Source organism: Ovis canadensis, chromosome 17 (assembly GCF_042477335.2).
Source record: "Ovis canadensis isolate MfBH-ARS-UI-01 breed Bighorn chromosome 17, ARS-UI_OviCan_v2, whole genome shotgun sequence".
NCBI classification, from domain to species: domain Eukaryota; kingdom Metazoa; phylum Chordata; class Mammalia; order Artiodactyla; family Bovidae; genus Ovis; species Ovis canadensis.
The window spans coordinates 65,929,186-65,944,367 of record NC_091261.1 but is presented as its reverse complement, the minus strand read 5'-3'; the positions used below and the strand labels follow the sequence as shown (position 1 = coordinate 65,944,367).

General features: G+C 42.6%; 1 protein-coding gene across 6 annotated transcripts in view; it reads right to left on the bottom strand.

The window, feature by feature from the left end:
- The window catches only part of CIT (citron rho-interacting serine/threonine kinase), a 171,776-nt gene that overhangs the window by 138,350 nt on the left and 18,244 nt on the right, over positions 1-15,182 (bottom strand). For all 6 annotated transcript variants that reach the window (XM_069557922.1, XM_069557923.1, XM_069557924.1 and 3 more), the window contains exon 5: positions 12,712-12,813. In XM_069557922.1, the coding sequence (XP_069414023.1) occupies positions 12,712-12,813 (102 nt within the window). The remainder of the gene's footprint in view (positions 1-12,711; positions 12,814-15,182) is intronic.

Sequence of the window (15,182 nt, the reverse complement as noted above, 5' to 3'; positions counted from 1 at the left end):
TGCTTTCTGTCCAGAATTAGAAGAGGGCTCTAGTCAAGTCAAACACGGAGCAGCTGCATATGTCCCCAGAGGCCTCAGGCTGGTCAGTACAATCTCTGCCCAACACCAGGTCAACAGACACTGGGGACGTCAGGAGGAACCAGGACCTTGCATGTCCTCCCCAAGAGCCCCTCATCGCCTGGCATCTTACACGTAGCAGATATTCAACCAGATACTGGACAATTTGAAGATGAAGTCTCCATTAAGAACTAACAAGGGCAGCAACACTGAAAACGAGCATCAGCAAAAATGCTGACTTTATTTCCCCCAAATTCTAGGCAGATGTAAGCTGCTTGTCCCAATCCTCGAAGAACCCGCAGAAGGCACCTGGCTGCCTACTGCTCACCCACACATCCCAACCTGATTCTCCACATGCTCTGGGCATGTGGGTGAATGCTAATTTTTTACGTCTGTTTTAAAAATATATACTGCCATTAAAAAGGTCTTAAATACCCACACGCAAAGTACTCATGCTTTTAGCACCAAAATGTCTTAAAATAAGAACAATGCGTATTTATGATGACATGGTGTACTTACAAATTTTCTGACCTGGCTCTATTACAGATGTGAAGAAAACAGAATGGCTTGCAAGTTTAAGACTGAGAAAGTCAAACACAGAGCAGCTGCTGGCCACCAAGATTCCATCTGTGGAACTTCCCTGGTTATCCAGTGGCTAAGACTCCACACTCCATTGCAAGGGGCCCAGGTATGATCCCTGGTCAGGGAACTAGATCCCACAGGCACTAATTAAGAGCTCAAGTGCTGCAACTAAGATCTGACACAGCCAAATAAATATTAAAAAAAAAAAGAAAATTCTATCTGTAATGACAATGAAAAGCAGTTCAGACAATCAGAACCATCTCTTAGAAAGGCAAAAACATATGTAAGCTTTGCTTCTATTCAGAAAATCCAAATTCCTGAGCTGAAAATCCCTGCCCAAACTAGATTAGTCTTTTCTACTGGTCAAACAACTTTCCATTTCTTGAAAAGGGCTCATTAAGAAAATAAGCAACAAAAATGACAACAGCTACTAGGCAGGAGGCTCTACAACATGAGGTCAAGAAAGACATATTAAATAACAAAACTCCTTATCAAAGAACCTAATCAAATTTGACCTTCCAACAAGATTCTGGACTGCCAGAAAATTATGGAACATCCCAGCTGTACACCATCAGACAAACTTAGTTTAGGCACTTACTGGCTAAATTTGGCTACCCACGATGTGACCCCCATCCCCAAACTATCCTACTGAGGTACAGTCACTCATCCTGGGATGAATGGAGCCCAAGGGAAGACAGCTTGCGTGTGGCGATACCAAACTTCATCAATTTTACTCTTGAGTCTAAAGAAATAATAAAGAACCAGGACTTGGACACTTCCAGAAAACACGTTTGGACTTTCAAGTCAGTTCAGTTACTCAGTCATGTCTGACTCTTTGCGACCCCATGACTGCAGCACACCAGGCTTCCCTGTCCATCACCAACTCCCAGAGCTTGCTCAAATTCATGTCCATCAAGTCGGTGATGCCATCCAACCATTTCATCCTCTGTTGTCCCCTTCTTGTCCTGCCTTCAATCTTTCCCAGCATCAGGGTCTTTTCCAATCAGTCAGTTTTTCACATCAGGTGGGCAAAGTACTGGAGCTTCAGCATCAATCCTTCCAATATTCATTCAGGACTGATTTCCTTTAGGATGGATTGATTCGATCTCCTTGCAGTCCAAGGGACTCTCAAGAGTCTTCTCCAACACCACAGCTCAAAAGCATCAACTCTTCGGCGCTCAGCTTTCTTTATGGTCCAACTCTGACATCCATACATGACTATTGGAAAAACCATAGCTTTGACTAGATGAACCTTTGTCAGCAAAGTAATGTCTCGCTTTTTAATATGGTTTCTAGGTTTGTCATAGCTTTTCTTGCAAGGAGCAAGCATCTCTTAATTTCATGGCTGCAATCACCATCTGGCAGATTCTTTACCAGCTGAGGCACCAGGGAAGCCCAAGAATAGTGGAGTGGGTAGCCTATCCCTTCTCCAGCAGACCTTCCCAACCCAAGAATCAAACAGGGGTCTCCTGCATTGCAGGCAGATTCTTCACCAGCTGAGCTACCAGGGAAGCTAAACACCAATACAGTATATTAACACATATATATGGAATTTAGAAAGATGGTAACAATGATCCTATATAAGACAGCAAAAGAGACACAGATGTAAAGAACAGACTTTTGGACTCTGTGGGAGAAGGCAAGGGTTAGATGATTTGAGAGAATGGCACTGAAACATGTATATTACCATATGTGAAATAGATGGCCAGTCCAGGTTCGATGCATGAGACAGGGCGCTCAGGGCCAGTGCACTGGGACGACCCTGAGGAATGGGATGGGGAGGGAGGTGGGAGGGGGGTTTAGGATGGGGGACACATGTACACCCATGGCTGATTCATGTGAATGTATGGCGAAAACCACTACAATACTGTAATTAGTCTTCAATTAAAATAATTTAATTAATTTACACACACAAAAAATGATACCAAATCAAGAGTTTCCAGAAAGGGGAACCCTTCTACACTGTTGGTGGGAACATAAGTTAGTGCAGCTACTATGGAAAACAGTATGGAGGTTCCTCAGAAAACTGAAAATAGAGTTGCCATATGATCCAGCAATCCCACGCCTTGGCATATATCCAGATAAAACTCCAATTCAAAAAGATACATGCACCCCTATGCCCACAGCAGCACTATTCACAACAATCAAGACGTGGAAACAACCTAAATTCCTGTTGACAGATAAATGGATAAAGAAGATATAGTGTATGTGTGTGTGTGTATACACACACACAATGGAGTACTACCCAGCTATAAAAAAGAATGAAATAATGCCATTTGCAGCAACATACTAGAGATTATCATATTAAGTGAAGAAGTCAGTCAGACAAAGATGAATACCATATGATATCACTTATATGTGGAATCTAAACTATGACATAACTAAACCTGTCTATGAAACAAATACAGAATCATATTACATAGAGAACAGAATGGTGGTTGACATGCGATGGGGGAAGAGATGGAATGGGAGGTTGGGGTTAGCAGATGCAGGCTGTTATGTATAGAATGGATAAATAACAAGATCCTATTATATAACACAAAGAACTTATCAATCCTATGATAAACCATAATGGGAAAGAATATTATAAAAATGTACTCTATACATACGTATAACTGAATCACTTTGCTGTAGAGCAGAAATTAACACAACATTGTAAATCACCTACACTTCAATATTTTTTTTAAAAAAGGAGTTCCAAAAGCATCATCAAGTCTTACACCAAGAGTTTTCAAATCTTTATACCAAATGACATACTATAAACCAAAGACCAAGGTCAGCAGAACAGAACACAATGAACAAGTTAGACCAAAGTCACCACCCAGATTGTACCAAACAGATCATTCACAGCATCCGGACTTGTCCCCTAAAAGGACTCCATCCCTGACTTTTACTATTCAGAGATGCCCAGAGAGACATGGATCCTCCCTGGAAAAGTGACTTCCAACCCAAGAAAAAAACTGGCAAGTCCTCTAGGGCAGGGTTTCTCAAGCCTGTCTATAGACCAGTATCACCTGGAGAAACACTTTTTTTAAAAAAAGGATAAAACACATTCATCCACATAAATATCTGAGTGCCTATTATGTGCCAGGCACTAGTCTAGATATTATTAATAGAAAAATAGCAGTGACTAAAACTGACAAAAATCCCTGCCTTCATGGAGCTGGAATTCAGGTAGAATGAAAAAGAACTGGAAAAAAAAATTCAGTAATACTAATGGGTTTATTATAAAGTATGTCTCTTTCTCATCCCAACCATTGAGGGAGCTTGCCAAAAAATGTGGATTCCATGGATCAACTTCTTCATGGATCAAGCTCCACAGGTGGGGGCCAAGAATCTGCATTTCAAGGAGCTTCTGGGGTGATTGCGATGCAGCACTGTATTAAGACCCGACGCTGATGAGGCTGCAGGGGCAACATGGGTCACTACTCCAACCAAGTGAGAAGATTCTACGGAAGAGACGCCCTGGTGTGAAACCTGGCTTGAATACAGCCCTCTCTTCTGTTGCTTATAATTTTCCAGCGGTTACCTGGAGCCATTCCTCATATTAGGGCAAGATCACACAGAGCAAAGGGCTGAAACATGACCAGTCCAGCCGCAGTGAAGCAACCATCCTGTGCCCTTGCAAAAACAGGAGATCTCCCTGCAGGTCACCTCAACAGTGATCACTAAGGCATGGTAATAGAGGCCAGGGAGTCCAGAGGATGCAAAAAAGCCCTACAGTAAAACAGCCCTGCGGATGGCAGAGAAAGCACAGCAGCTGACAGACCAGCCTGGCTTGGAGCTATAACAGACTTGCTCTTTTAAAGCAAAGACGTCCCGGCCAACAGAGACAGACCTTTCTGATAGCAGCAGCCGCAGATGCTAATTAAAGGGCAGATCTTACATGCATTTAGTTTGGAAGGAGCGGCAGCTTTTCTGTTGATGTTTGCATCTCTACCCCAAGTGCTAGGATGGCAATTCCCATCAGTTGTGTCGTATTTGAAACAAAGGACAAATGTGTATGTGTATGTGTGCAGACACACACATACACTTGCATGTATGTGTGTACACATGGGGGTAGATTTATAATAGTTCTTTGCATTCTATCCCAATTTGCATACTGGTGTTGTTAGAGGCATACTGTGCTGGCCGCCTCTTAGAATCATGTCCTTGAAATGCCTGCACTACAATCAGCATGACTGAAAGTGCCATGAAAATGTTAAGGTTGCTACTGGCATCGTCACCTGCCCTGCCCAGTGTTCCTGATCTTTGGCTCAGGGGAGGACAGGATGGACACTCTAAGGAGAGAGGCCCCTGGCACAAACCCTAAATTCTTCTTGAAGGGCAAGGTGACCAACAGAAAAAGAGAGAAGGCCCTTTACTTCAGAAAGTATGAATCCCAGCCTGAGTCATCCTTCTATTCAAAAAATCCTCATTGAGCATCAAATCATCCAGAGTCTTGGCAGGAAGCTGATCCCATACTCAAACTAGGTGATTTGAGGTCATGAACTGAGGAAAGGGCTAAGTGTACAGGTGTGGGAAAGGTTAAAGGAACTGAAAACCAGATGCTGAACACCCCGGGGCGAGCAATAGCAGGGGAGTAGGTACCATTCATTGGCCTGAGAGGTAAGGACAGTGGTCTCGGATGTGCACACTATGGCTAAAAAGCACAGGGAAGAAGCGGTAACCAGAAACTAGCTATGGCTGTAGGTCAATGGTTCTCAAAGCAGGCTCTGGGACCCGATGAGAAATATGAATTCTTGGGCCCCACCCCACAAGACCTACTGGATCAGCAATGCTGAAGACTGGGGCCAGGCACATCAGGACAACGTAACTATAGTCCCCAAAATGGTGAAACTCTAAATGCAATCCTCTGAAATATGCCTCAGAAGACCAACATGCAGAACCACTACTTCAAAGGCACTGAGAACTCAAAGAACCCCCTGAGGCAATAACACACTCAGCAATCAAATTGGAGTCAATAAGACGTATTAATATCTCATTTCGCCAATGAGAAAATTGAAGCTGAAAAGGCCAATGACTCCGGAGAGACCAAGCAAGGAACAGAATAAAATAGGAACCTATATTCTAAGTAACAGCTTCCTTCTGATGGGCATCTGAGTTGTGAAGCAGCAGCACTGGTGAGTTTTGAGACATGCCTAAAACTGGATCATCTTACCCAAGAGATCAAAACAGCACATGTCTCGCTGTCAAAATGATCCTAAGCTGCCGTACTTCACTCAAATAAAATAAACAAAGAAGCAGTATTTGTTAACCCTCTCCCACCCCCAATGATGGCAGAGGCTGGTGATAAGACAGTCCCTGGGGCCACTGCCTAGAACAGCCCCCCTTCAAATAACTCCTACGTAGGAAGGCAAGTATCCACAAAATGGTATCCCTGTGGGTTAAAAGCAAGACAGAAATGTAAAGAACTAAACCCAAGCAACACATCCAAACACGGTTGTGTTAGAAACGGTTTTGGATGTGACAGTATAAATGTAATAAGGAAGACCACGGGAGGTAGAGCTCGGGGGCCTCGTGTCTAACCCCATCTGTTAATCTACAAAAGGAGCTGTTTTAACCTCTGGGCCAGACTCTAACTGATCCCCCAAATCCACTCTTTCCTTCTCCCGCAGCAGTGAGAGGCCACGCAGTAAGACAGTACAGACGTGTACATGCACAGTGAAGTTCTGGTCAACAAGATGTGAGAGGAAGTGATGCGTCCCACTTCCGCATCATCCTGTGTAGAAGGAATTTGCTTGCTCTGCCTTTCTGCTCTTTTCTCCTCCCGGCCACATGGAACATATAGACATGAAATGGTCCAAACTTTAAGCGTGTCAAAGAAGACAACATCCAAAGCCACAGGAAGTCACAGGAAGGAATTATCAGGTACAACAGGCTGCCCACCAGTCGACTGTATTTGAGGGTTTCTTTGTTATATGACTTTAGCCTATACCTTAACTAATAAATCTCTGTGTGCAACTAGGAGGAAGGAAACTTTGGGAATGAACAGAAGGAAGCTCATGTAAGGTCACAAAAAGGAAAATAGATTCACGAGTCAGTAATAGGCTCACAGCATGGGCAACCTGAAGAGACCTACAGTATGAAAAATATCAGCACAAGTTAGGAAGCTTTATGAATCGCACAAAGAATTTAGATACAACACTACAAGTGATGAGTTGCAGAACAATGTTTTCTTTGTGGAGACTGGCAGCTCCTTCACGGAAGGACATGCGGAAGGCATCTGTTAAACAGAACAGAACAGATTTCATCATGAGCCAGATCAACAAAGTACAGCTTTTGGGCCACCTGCCAGAATACGCGACTTGCCTTGTTACATGGAACCAGATGTTAAGACGGACTTTGCTAGGATTTTCTATAGTAAAACCTGGTAAGCCACGCTCACTGGTGTGTAACTATAAATGGGAAATTTTTAACCATCAAAACTCAAAAAGATCCAAGTTCAATTTCCTTGTACTGCAAATCAAATTTTAAAAAATTTCAGTGGACCTGTCCTCCAACAGCATACTTTGGAGAAAAAAACTCATACTATTAATAGGTTTCCCAAGTGACTTAGGTGTAAAGAATCCACCTGCCAAAATACAGGAGACACAGGTGTGATCCCTGGGTCAGGAAGATTCCCCTGGAGAAAGAAATGGCAACCCACTCTAGTATTCTTGCCTAGGAAATCACATAGATGGAGGAGCCTGGCAGGCTACAGTCCATGGGGTCGAAAAAGAGTCAGACATGATTTAGGGACTGTGCTGTGCTTAGTTGCTCAGTTGCGTCCAACTCTCTGTGATTCCATGGATTGTAAGCTATCAGGCTCCTCCATCCATGTAATTTTCTAGGCAAGAATACTGGTGATCAGGTAGCCACTTTCTACTCCAGGGAATCTTCCTGCCCAGGGACTGAACCCAAGTCTCCTGCATCTCCCGCATTGGCAGGTGGATTCTTTATTGCTAGTGCCACCTGGGAAGCGACTAAACAACAACATTAACATAATACAACTTCCATAATCCTGTAAGTACGCTGTCTGTAAATCAAATTTCTATGAAATTAATCATGCATCCAACCAATAAATATTTCTTAAGCGACAACCTGTGGAAGCTCTACTAGAAGCCAGGGAGATATCATCACTCTGATGGAGGCTGAAGCCTGGTGGAGGCAACTGCCACCCACTCACCAAGAGCAAGTTCAGGCTGCTCTGAGCACACAGCAGAGGGGTGTCCCTCCCATGGATCCAGGAAGGGTTTCTCGAGGAAGTAACATCTGACTTGAGCCCAGAAGGAGAAACAAGAGTTAACCAGGTAAACAGGGAAAGAAGCGAGAGCGTGGAGAAAGTATACATATTTTTTCAGATCCTTTTTCATTATAGGTTATTATAAGATATTGAATATAATTCCTTATGCTATACAGTAGGTCCTTGCTGACTATATTTTTTATCCATGGTAGTGTGTATCTGTTAATCCCAAATTCTCAGTTTATCCCTCCTCTTCCCCTTTCTCTTTTGATAACCATGTTTGTTTTCTATGTCTATGAGTCTATTTCTGTTCATTTATACCATGTTTTTAAACTCTACTTAGAAGCAGTAACATACAATATTTTTCTTTCTCTGACTTATGTCACTTAGTATGATCATCTCTAGGTCCATCCATATTGCTGCAAATGACATTATTTCATTCTTTTTTACGGCTGGATAGTATTCCACTGTGTATACATACCACATCTTTGTCCATTAATCTGTTGGTGTACATTTGCAAATAGTGCTGCTATGTCACTGATTTTAAATGTATCTTCAATTAACCTCCAACTGCATTATACATTAATATTTAACTGCCAGGGGAGTTTACTGTGATTTGTATGTCTCCCAAAATTTCAAAAGTTTAATCATCTATAGGCACAGGGGAATTTCAGTGCTTTACAAAGCAAATACAGATCTATAGTCCCCTTATCTTACCACAGGCAGAACGTGTCTCCGGATTCAGAAATATTCAAATTTTAGGAGGGTAAAATGTTGCATATACTTTATGTAACACCCTCAGGTAGGACCTGGGATAGCACCCTGTAATCACAGAGATTCATAATTTGCAGCAAAATAGATGAATAGTTGCACTAAAGGGAATAAATAAGAGTTTGGGTCAAGTTTTGCTTCAGAATTCAAGTCAAGTCTTCTGCGAAATAAGCAATAAAATAACCTAAAGTTATTCAGAGCACTGGGTATTTCAGAATTACAGATAAGAGATGGTGGATCTATCATATCTTAAGTCCTATGCTAAGCTTGGATTTCTCATGTGAAAACTGTACCCTTAGCAAGCATTTTATTTCAAAGTACCAAAGTGCTGGAAAAGAAAATGCAGGCAAGGAAATAATTACCAGATTACCAAATACCCAGTGATAATTATACCTAATGGAGCTACTTAAGAATGGCATAAAAATGTTCTTGCAGCCAGGTGTTGAGGGGCTAAGGCCACCAGAACTTCAGAAAACAGTCACTTTGAGATCAGTCCCATCTTGCAAGATGGTGAGCAGAAAAACTGAGAAGACCATCTTCAGCTAAGAATGTCAATGCTGGTGTCACGATCCAGAGCGAAGCCCCACAACCTGAAGACCCCCACTGACAGAAGGCTGTCCTAGCAGAGGAATGGCAGATATTTCCAATGCACAAGGTATTTCAGAAAAGCTATATCCAAACAGAATCCACGGCAGTTAAATTTGCAGTTAAATTAATAATTAAGGAAAAAATGGGAAGGTTCTCACTACTGTGACAGAGCCAATTAGTAAGGATAAAATAGAGTGAAACCAAAGAGTTTAAAATTCTCAAAATGCCCAATGTTACCCCCTTAAAGATGTGCTGTAAAAACTGTTGAGTGGTGGGGAAAGAAAAAAAACAACTACAATCAACGTGAAGAAAACGACAAATGTTACTCCCAGGTCCCCTCTGATCATCCTCACCAGCCATTCTAGAGACAAGCAGAAGGTGGCTTCCCTCAAGTAACTGCGCACGGACTTGCCATTTGGGGCTGAACTACTAGTCCTCACTCATCTGAGTTCCTTCACCTAGAACACTCAGAATTTGCTATCACCTCTACCAAAACTTACTGTAATAGTGTGAAAGTTCCAAAGTACTTCAACAGTGATTACTTTTTTTAACAGTGATTGGACATGGAACAATAGACTGGTTCCAAATAGGAAAAGGAGTATGTCAAGGCTGTATATTGTCACCCTGCTTATTTAACTTATATGCAGGGTACATCATGAGAAACGCTGGACTGGAAGAAGCACAAGCTGGAAGCAAGATGGCCGGGAGAAATATCAATAACCTCAGATATGCAAATGATACCATCCTTATGGCAGAAAGTGAAGAGGAACTAAAGAGCGTCTTGATGAAAGTGAAACTGGAGAGTGAAAAAGTTGGCTTAAAGCTCAACATTCAGAAAACGAAGATCATGGCATCTGTTCCCATCACTTTATGGGAAATAGATGGGGAAACAGTGGAGACAGTGGCTGACTTTATTTTTCTGGGCTCCAAAATCACTGCAGTTGGTGATTGCAGCCAGGAAATTAAAAGACGCTTACTCCTTGGAAGGAAAGTTATGACCAACCTAGATAGCATACTGAAAAGCAGAGACATTACTTTGCCAACAAAGGTCCGTCTAGTCAAGGCTATGGTTTTTCCAGTGGTCATGTATGGATGTGAGAGTTGGACTGTGAAGAAAGCTGAGCGCCGAAGAATTGATGCTTTTGAACTGTGGTGTTGGAGAAGACTCTTGAGAGTCCCTTGGACTGCAAGGAGATCCAACCAGTCCATCCTAAAGATCAGTCCTGGGTGCTCATTGGAAGGGCTGATGTTGAAGCTGAAGCTCCAATACTTTGGTCACCTCATGCGAAGAACTGACTCATTTGAAAAGACCCTGATGCTGGGAAAGTGAGAGCAGGAGGAGAAGGGGCAACAGAGGATGAGATGGCTGGATGGCATCACCGACTCACTGGATGGGTTTGGGTGGACTCTAGGAGTTGGTGATGGACAGGGAGGCCTGGTGTGCTACGATTCATGGGGTCGCAAAGAGTCGGACACGACTGAGCAACTGAACTGAACTATTAAGAAGTTGCACGAGACTGGAGATCAAAAAGGCTGAGCTCCAAGAGAAGTCGCCACCAAGAGAAGCATGCACACTGCAGCCAGAAAGCAGCCCCCACTCACCACAAATGGAGAAGAGCCTGCACAGCAATGAAGACCCACCACAGTCAAGAAATACAATAAATAAAATTAAAAAATAAAAAAAACAATAAAAAACAAAAAGGTTGAGCTCTTCGACTCAGAGGAAGAGAATCGTTAAGTTTTTGGAGCAGTGCAAGGCAGACCAGAAAATTGTGGATTCTCAACTTTCACCAAAAATCAGAGCCCTTCCCACTTCTGGGACAGCCCGTGTGGGCTCAGAAACAAACTTTATGCTCCCGAGCTGATGTTCTGTATCATTTGCAGAGCTCTAGTTAAAAATATCCAAAACAACAATAATGAACAGAGAATCTACTGTGTCAAAGGAATTGCTTTTCTAAAAGACAATGAGTGAATCTGCTAATACATCCAAATACGAGGGGCTCCACAAGACACGCACAGCACAGGATAAATATTACCATATGCAACAAATGTCCTAGGATACCAGTAAGCCTTGAAACACACCAAGGTCATTTGTAAAGGTCAGGGCTTCAAGCTCCAGGTTTCAAGGAAGGAAAGCTTCCAAGACAATATTCAAGAAAAAGAAGTTTCAGGACATAGAGCCATAAGCATGGTGATGGCTCTGAAGGACCGCATGGTGAGCACAAGGCCAGTCTCCCTGCATATCCATGTGAGAATACCCTTGCTGAGAAGGCAGGGTGGGACCAGGAGCCTCCCCATCAGTACTGGTTCCCAACTAAGATGAAATCGAGGTAAATAAACTGTTTACTGCAGGTCAGAAATAAAGGTGGTGAGTTTTCCTAGTGTTAGCTGCTCAGTAGTGTCTGACTCTAGCAACCCCATGGACTGTAGCCTGCCAAGCTCCTCTGTCTATAGGATTCTCCAGGAATTGGGTTGCCATTCCCTTCTCCAGGAGATCTTCCTGACTCAGGGATCAAACCCAGGTCTCCTGCACTGCAGGCAGATTCTTTACCATCTGAGCCACCAGGGAAGTCCTCCCAAAATGCCCAGTGAAGATTCAAAACAAATAGGCATCTGTCTCTTACCCTCTTCTCTTATGTGAGCTCCATAAAAGTGTATCTCCATTCAACGTAATAGGATAGTCTTGTTTTAAGGGCTGAATCAGGAACTGCCTCTAAGATACCTTTAACTTTAGGAATCTAAACCCCTGAGAACCTAAACTAGGCCCCAAAATGAATTCTAACATTCTCTAAGTTATGCTACATGCACATCAGTGAAAACCATGGTGCTGCTCAGAAGAATGCAGATCTGCATGTACTGACATGAAAAGATGTCAGGGAGAAATTACTGAAAAGCAAAAAGCAAGCTGAAGAGCAGAGTAGACAGTAACACACCGTTTTTGTGAAATACACTATATACATGCGCGACAGGCACAAGCACAGAAATATTCTTTCCACAACTCACGGTTAAGAGCCAGAACGAACATACATAACCATTAACATGTGTTTCCCAGGGGAGAGCGATTAGAGAGAAAGGTCAAGCATGTTCTCTTTTATTTCATACATTTCCACAGTGTTTGCATTTTCTTATAATAACCATGCTCTATCTCAATTTTTAAAATTTAAAGTTAAAAATAAAATAAAATAAAACAAAATTTAAAGTTAAGATTTTGTTAAAGGTACTGTCAGACTATTGCCAATAAAGGACTTCTCTTTATTGCCCTTTGAGCCATAGCTGCAATATCCAGCAATAAATGGGGCTGTTTCTAAATGGATTAGGTCTTCATCTTTAGGACAAGAACAAGAAGACACCTGAAAGGCAGGAGAGCATGAGAATGAATGAAAAGTGTCATGGGCCATGTGGCCAAGAACCACATTCAATTACACAGCCGTGCTATCTGATTATTGCAACACTAGGTTAATTCTACAGAGATAGATGGAAAGACTCACCAGATAAAGGTTATTTTTGTCCTGAAAGGCGTACTGCAACTGGGGGATCCAAGGACTTGTACTCCGAGATAATATGTTCTGTTCTTCCTCAAAATATGAGACCTAGGAGGAACAGAAACTATTAAGACAATTATAAAGAACTAAGTGTGATGGGGCGGGGGGAAATGCTCTTTGTTCTCCCTTTAAGCTTAAACTGATACCTAGTTTTGTTTCTTTTTTAAAAAGCCATCACATAGCCCAACATTCCACAAATCTCATTCTTATGCCTACTTTGCTCAATTTTTGCCAGACCCATACAGTAGTGTCCAATTATTTACTTAATGTCTTTCTTCAAAGTCGATCGACCCACTTCTTTTAAATTTAAACCTTTCTCTTCATCTTCCCTTACTGAGCAATTCAGTCCTAAAACCGTTAGATGGAGAATAACCAGATAAACATCCATGACAAGGGACAAGGAAAGCCATGGCGGCCCAGAACAGGGTGACAGGTCCGAGCAGGGTGAGGAGGAAAGCAACCACGTGTGGAGCAGACCAAGGCGGGGTATCACAGGCTTACGTATGGTGAGGAAGTCAATCTAGGTCTATATGACCTAGAGCATCTGAGCCCGTCAAGGCAGAGTTGATGGATGGACACAGGTGCATAAAATAAGTAAAAAACATAGAGGGTGACATCAGAGGAGTTACAATCATGAAAAGGGTGAAAATTATAACCAACCTTGTGAAGCTGGATAGGACTTGGAGATGTTGATGTGAATACATGGTTTTCAACATACATTAGTAGATACAGAAATAAATACAGATGTTAATGTTCGTGTGTATGAGGTAGGTATACTGCATACACATACGTGTATTTCCTGCCCTTGTCCACTGAATGGAGTCTGGCAGCAATGACATCCTGATAGCAAAGAGAACACCTCGTACCCAGACCTTGGCCTCTAAATACTGTTTTCCAGTTTAAAAAATAAATAAATAACAAAATACAGGGCTCCCAGAGAAATAACTGATTGTGGGGCTGGGGCAGGTAAAGTGAGTTTAAGAGCCTAAACATCTTGTTGTATCAGAAAGTAACACAGAATTCAAAGATGGGGAACATGTCAAAAGGATATACAAAAGTCAACCTGAAGAGATTCTCATTGGCCAACTTGGGAACAATTTGAGTATAAAAACATACACTGACTGGAAACGCAAGTGCATACAGATATAAATAAATGGATGGATGGAAAGTTTTATCAGAAACAGGTATTTCCACAGTTTGAAAGTATCTCCTTCCAAAATACCTATGCAATTACAAAGAGGAAAGGAGTAACTTTGCAGTGAAGGGTGGCAGATACCAACGTGACATCCTCAGGAATGTGACAGACGGCACCTGAAACTCCCCTGTTGGGATGCAATGAGAGGAACAGAGCATCCTGTCTGTGACAGTCCTGCGTGGCTCAGGTAACGAATGGGTGGGTGGCTTTAATTAGCTCCTGGGTATGTGAGATTTTTAAGTCCCCCAGCATACACTTCACACGGGGTGACTCAAGTCATTCACCCCGAGGAGCACACCTGGGCGAGGGTCCCTATCCCTCACCTGCAATATGGGATGTGCTGAATGAGGGTCTCTATCCCTCACCTGCAATATGGAATGTGCTGGATTCATTTCCTTTTCTGTGCACCATTGCCCATATGAAATAGAAGGAGCACAAGGCTACATCTAAGGCCTCTTCCAAGGACCTAGGACACACCAGACCCAACAAGTGCTTAGTAGGTGTGGCCTAACGGCAGGTGGTTCTTAGGTGCTGGGAGGCTCAGTGAGCATCTTCCACACCTCTCTTCCAAATGATCTGCCACGTCCTGTCATATAATCTTTCAATGAAGTTGCCCACACTTCATTCCTGAACAAAGGACACAGCATTCTCAGATTCTGACAAGCAGCTTCCTGCCCTCTGCTATGTCTTTGACCAGAGGTCACACAAAGTCCCTGAAGTGCTGAAACCCTGATCCCAACCTTCTGCTTCCAAAAGCTTATGTGAACCCCAAGAGTCTCACAAATTAAATTCTAACTCCAAAAACTGGTTCTTGGGGGAGATGATGAGTTACTGTTTAATGGGTACAGAGTTTCAGTTTAGGATGATGAAAAAGTCCTAAAGGTGGACAGTGGTGATGGGGACGCAACACTGCCAACGTGCTTAAAGCCACAGAACTGTACACTCAAAAATAGTTAAAGTGGTAAATTTTACGTGATGCTTATTTTATCACAGTAGCCAGAAGACCGTTCTTGAGGGTTCCCACCAATCACCTCCTCTCAGCTCCAATGTCCTTACTTCTCCTCATTTTTCAGTCTACTTGTTCTAAACTTCTAAAAACACACAAACACATACATCTGCATAGCATTCTAGCACTTACACCTCCAGAACAGCACACTTCTACCCGGTACATTCTCATCACTTCTCCCTGCCCAGAGCCCATGTTCCCTCTTAGCAGTGTGAA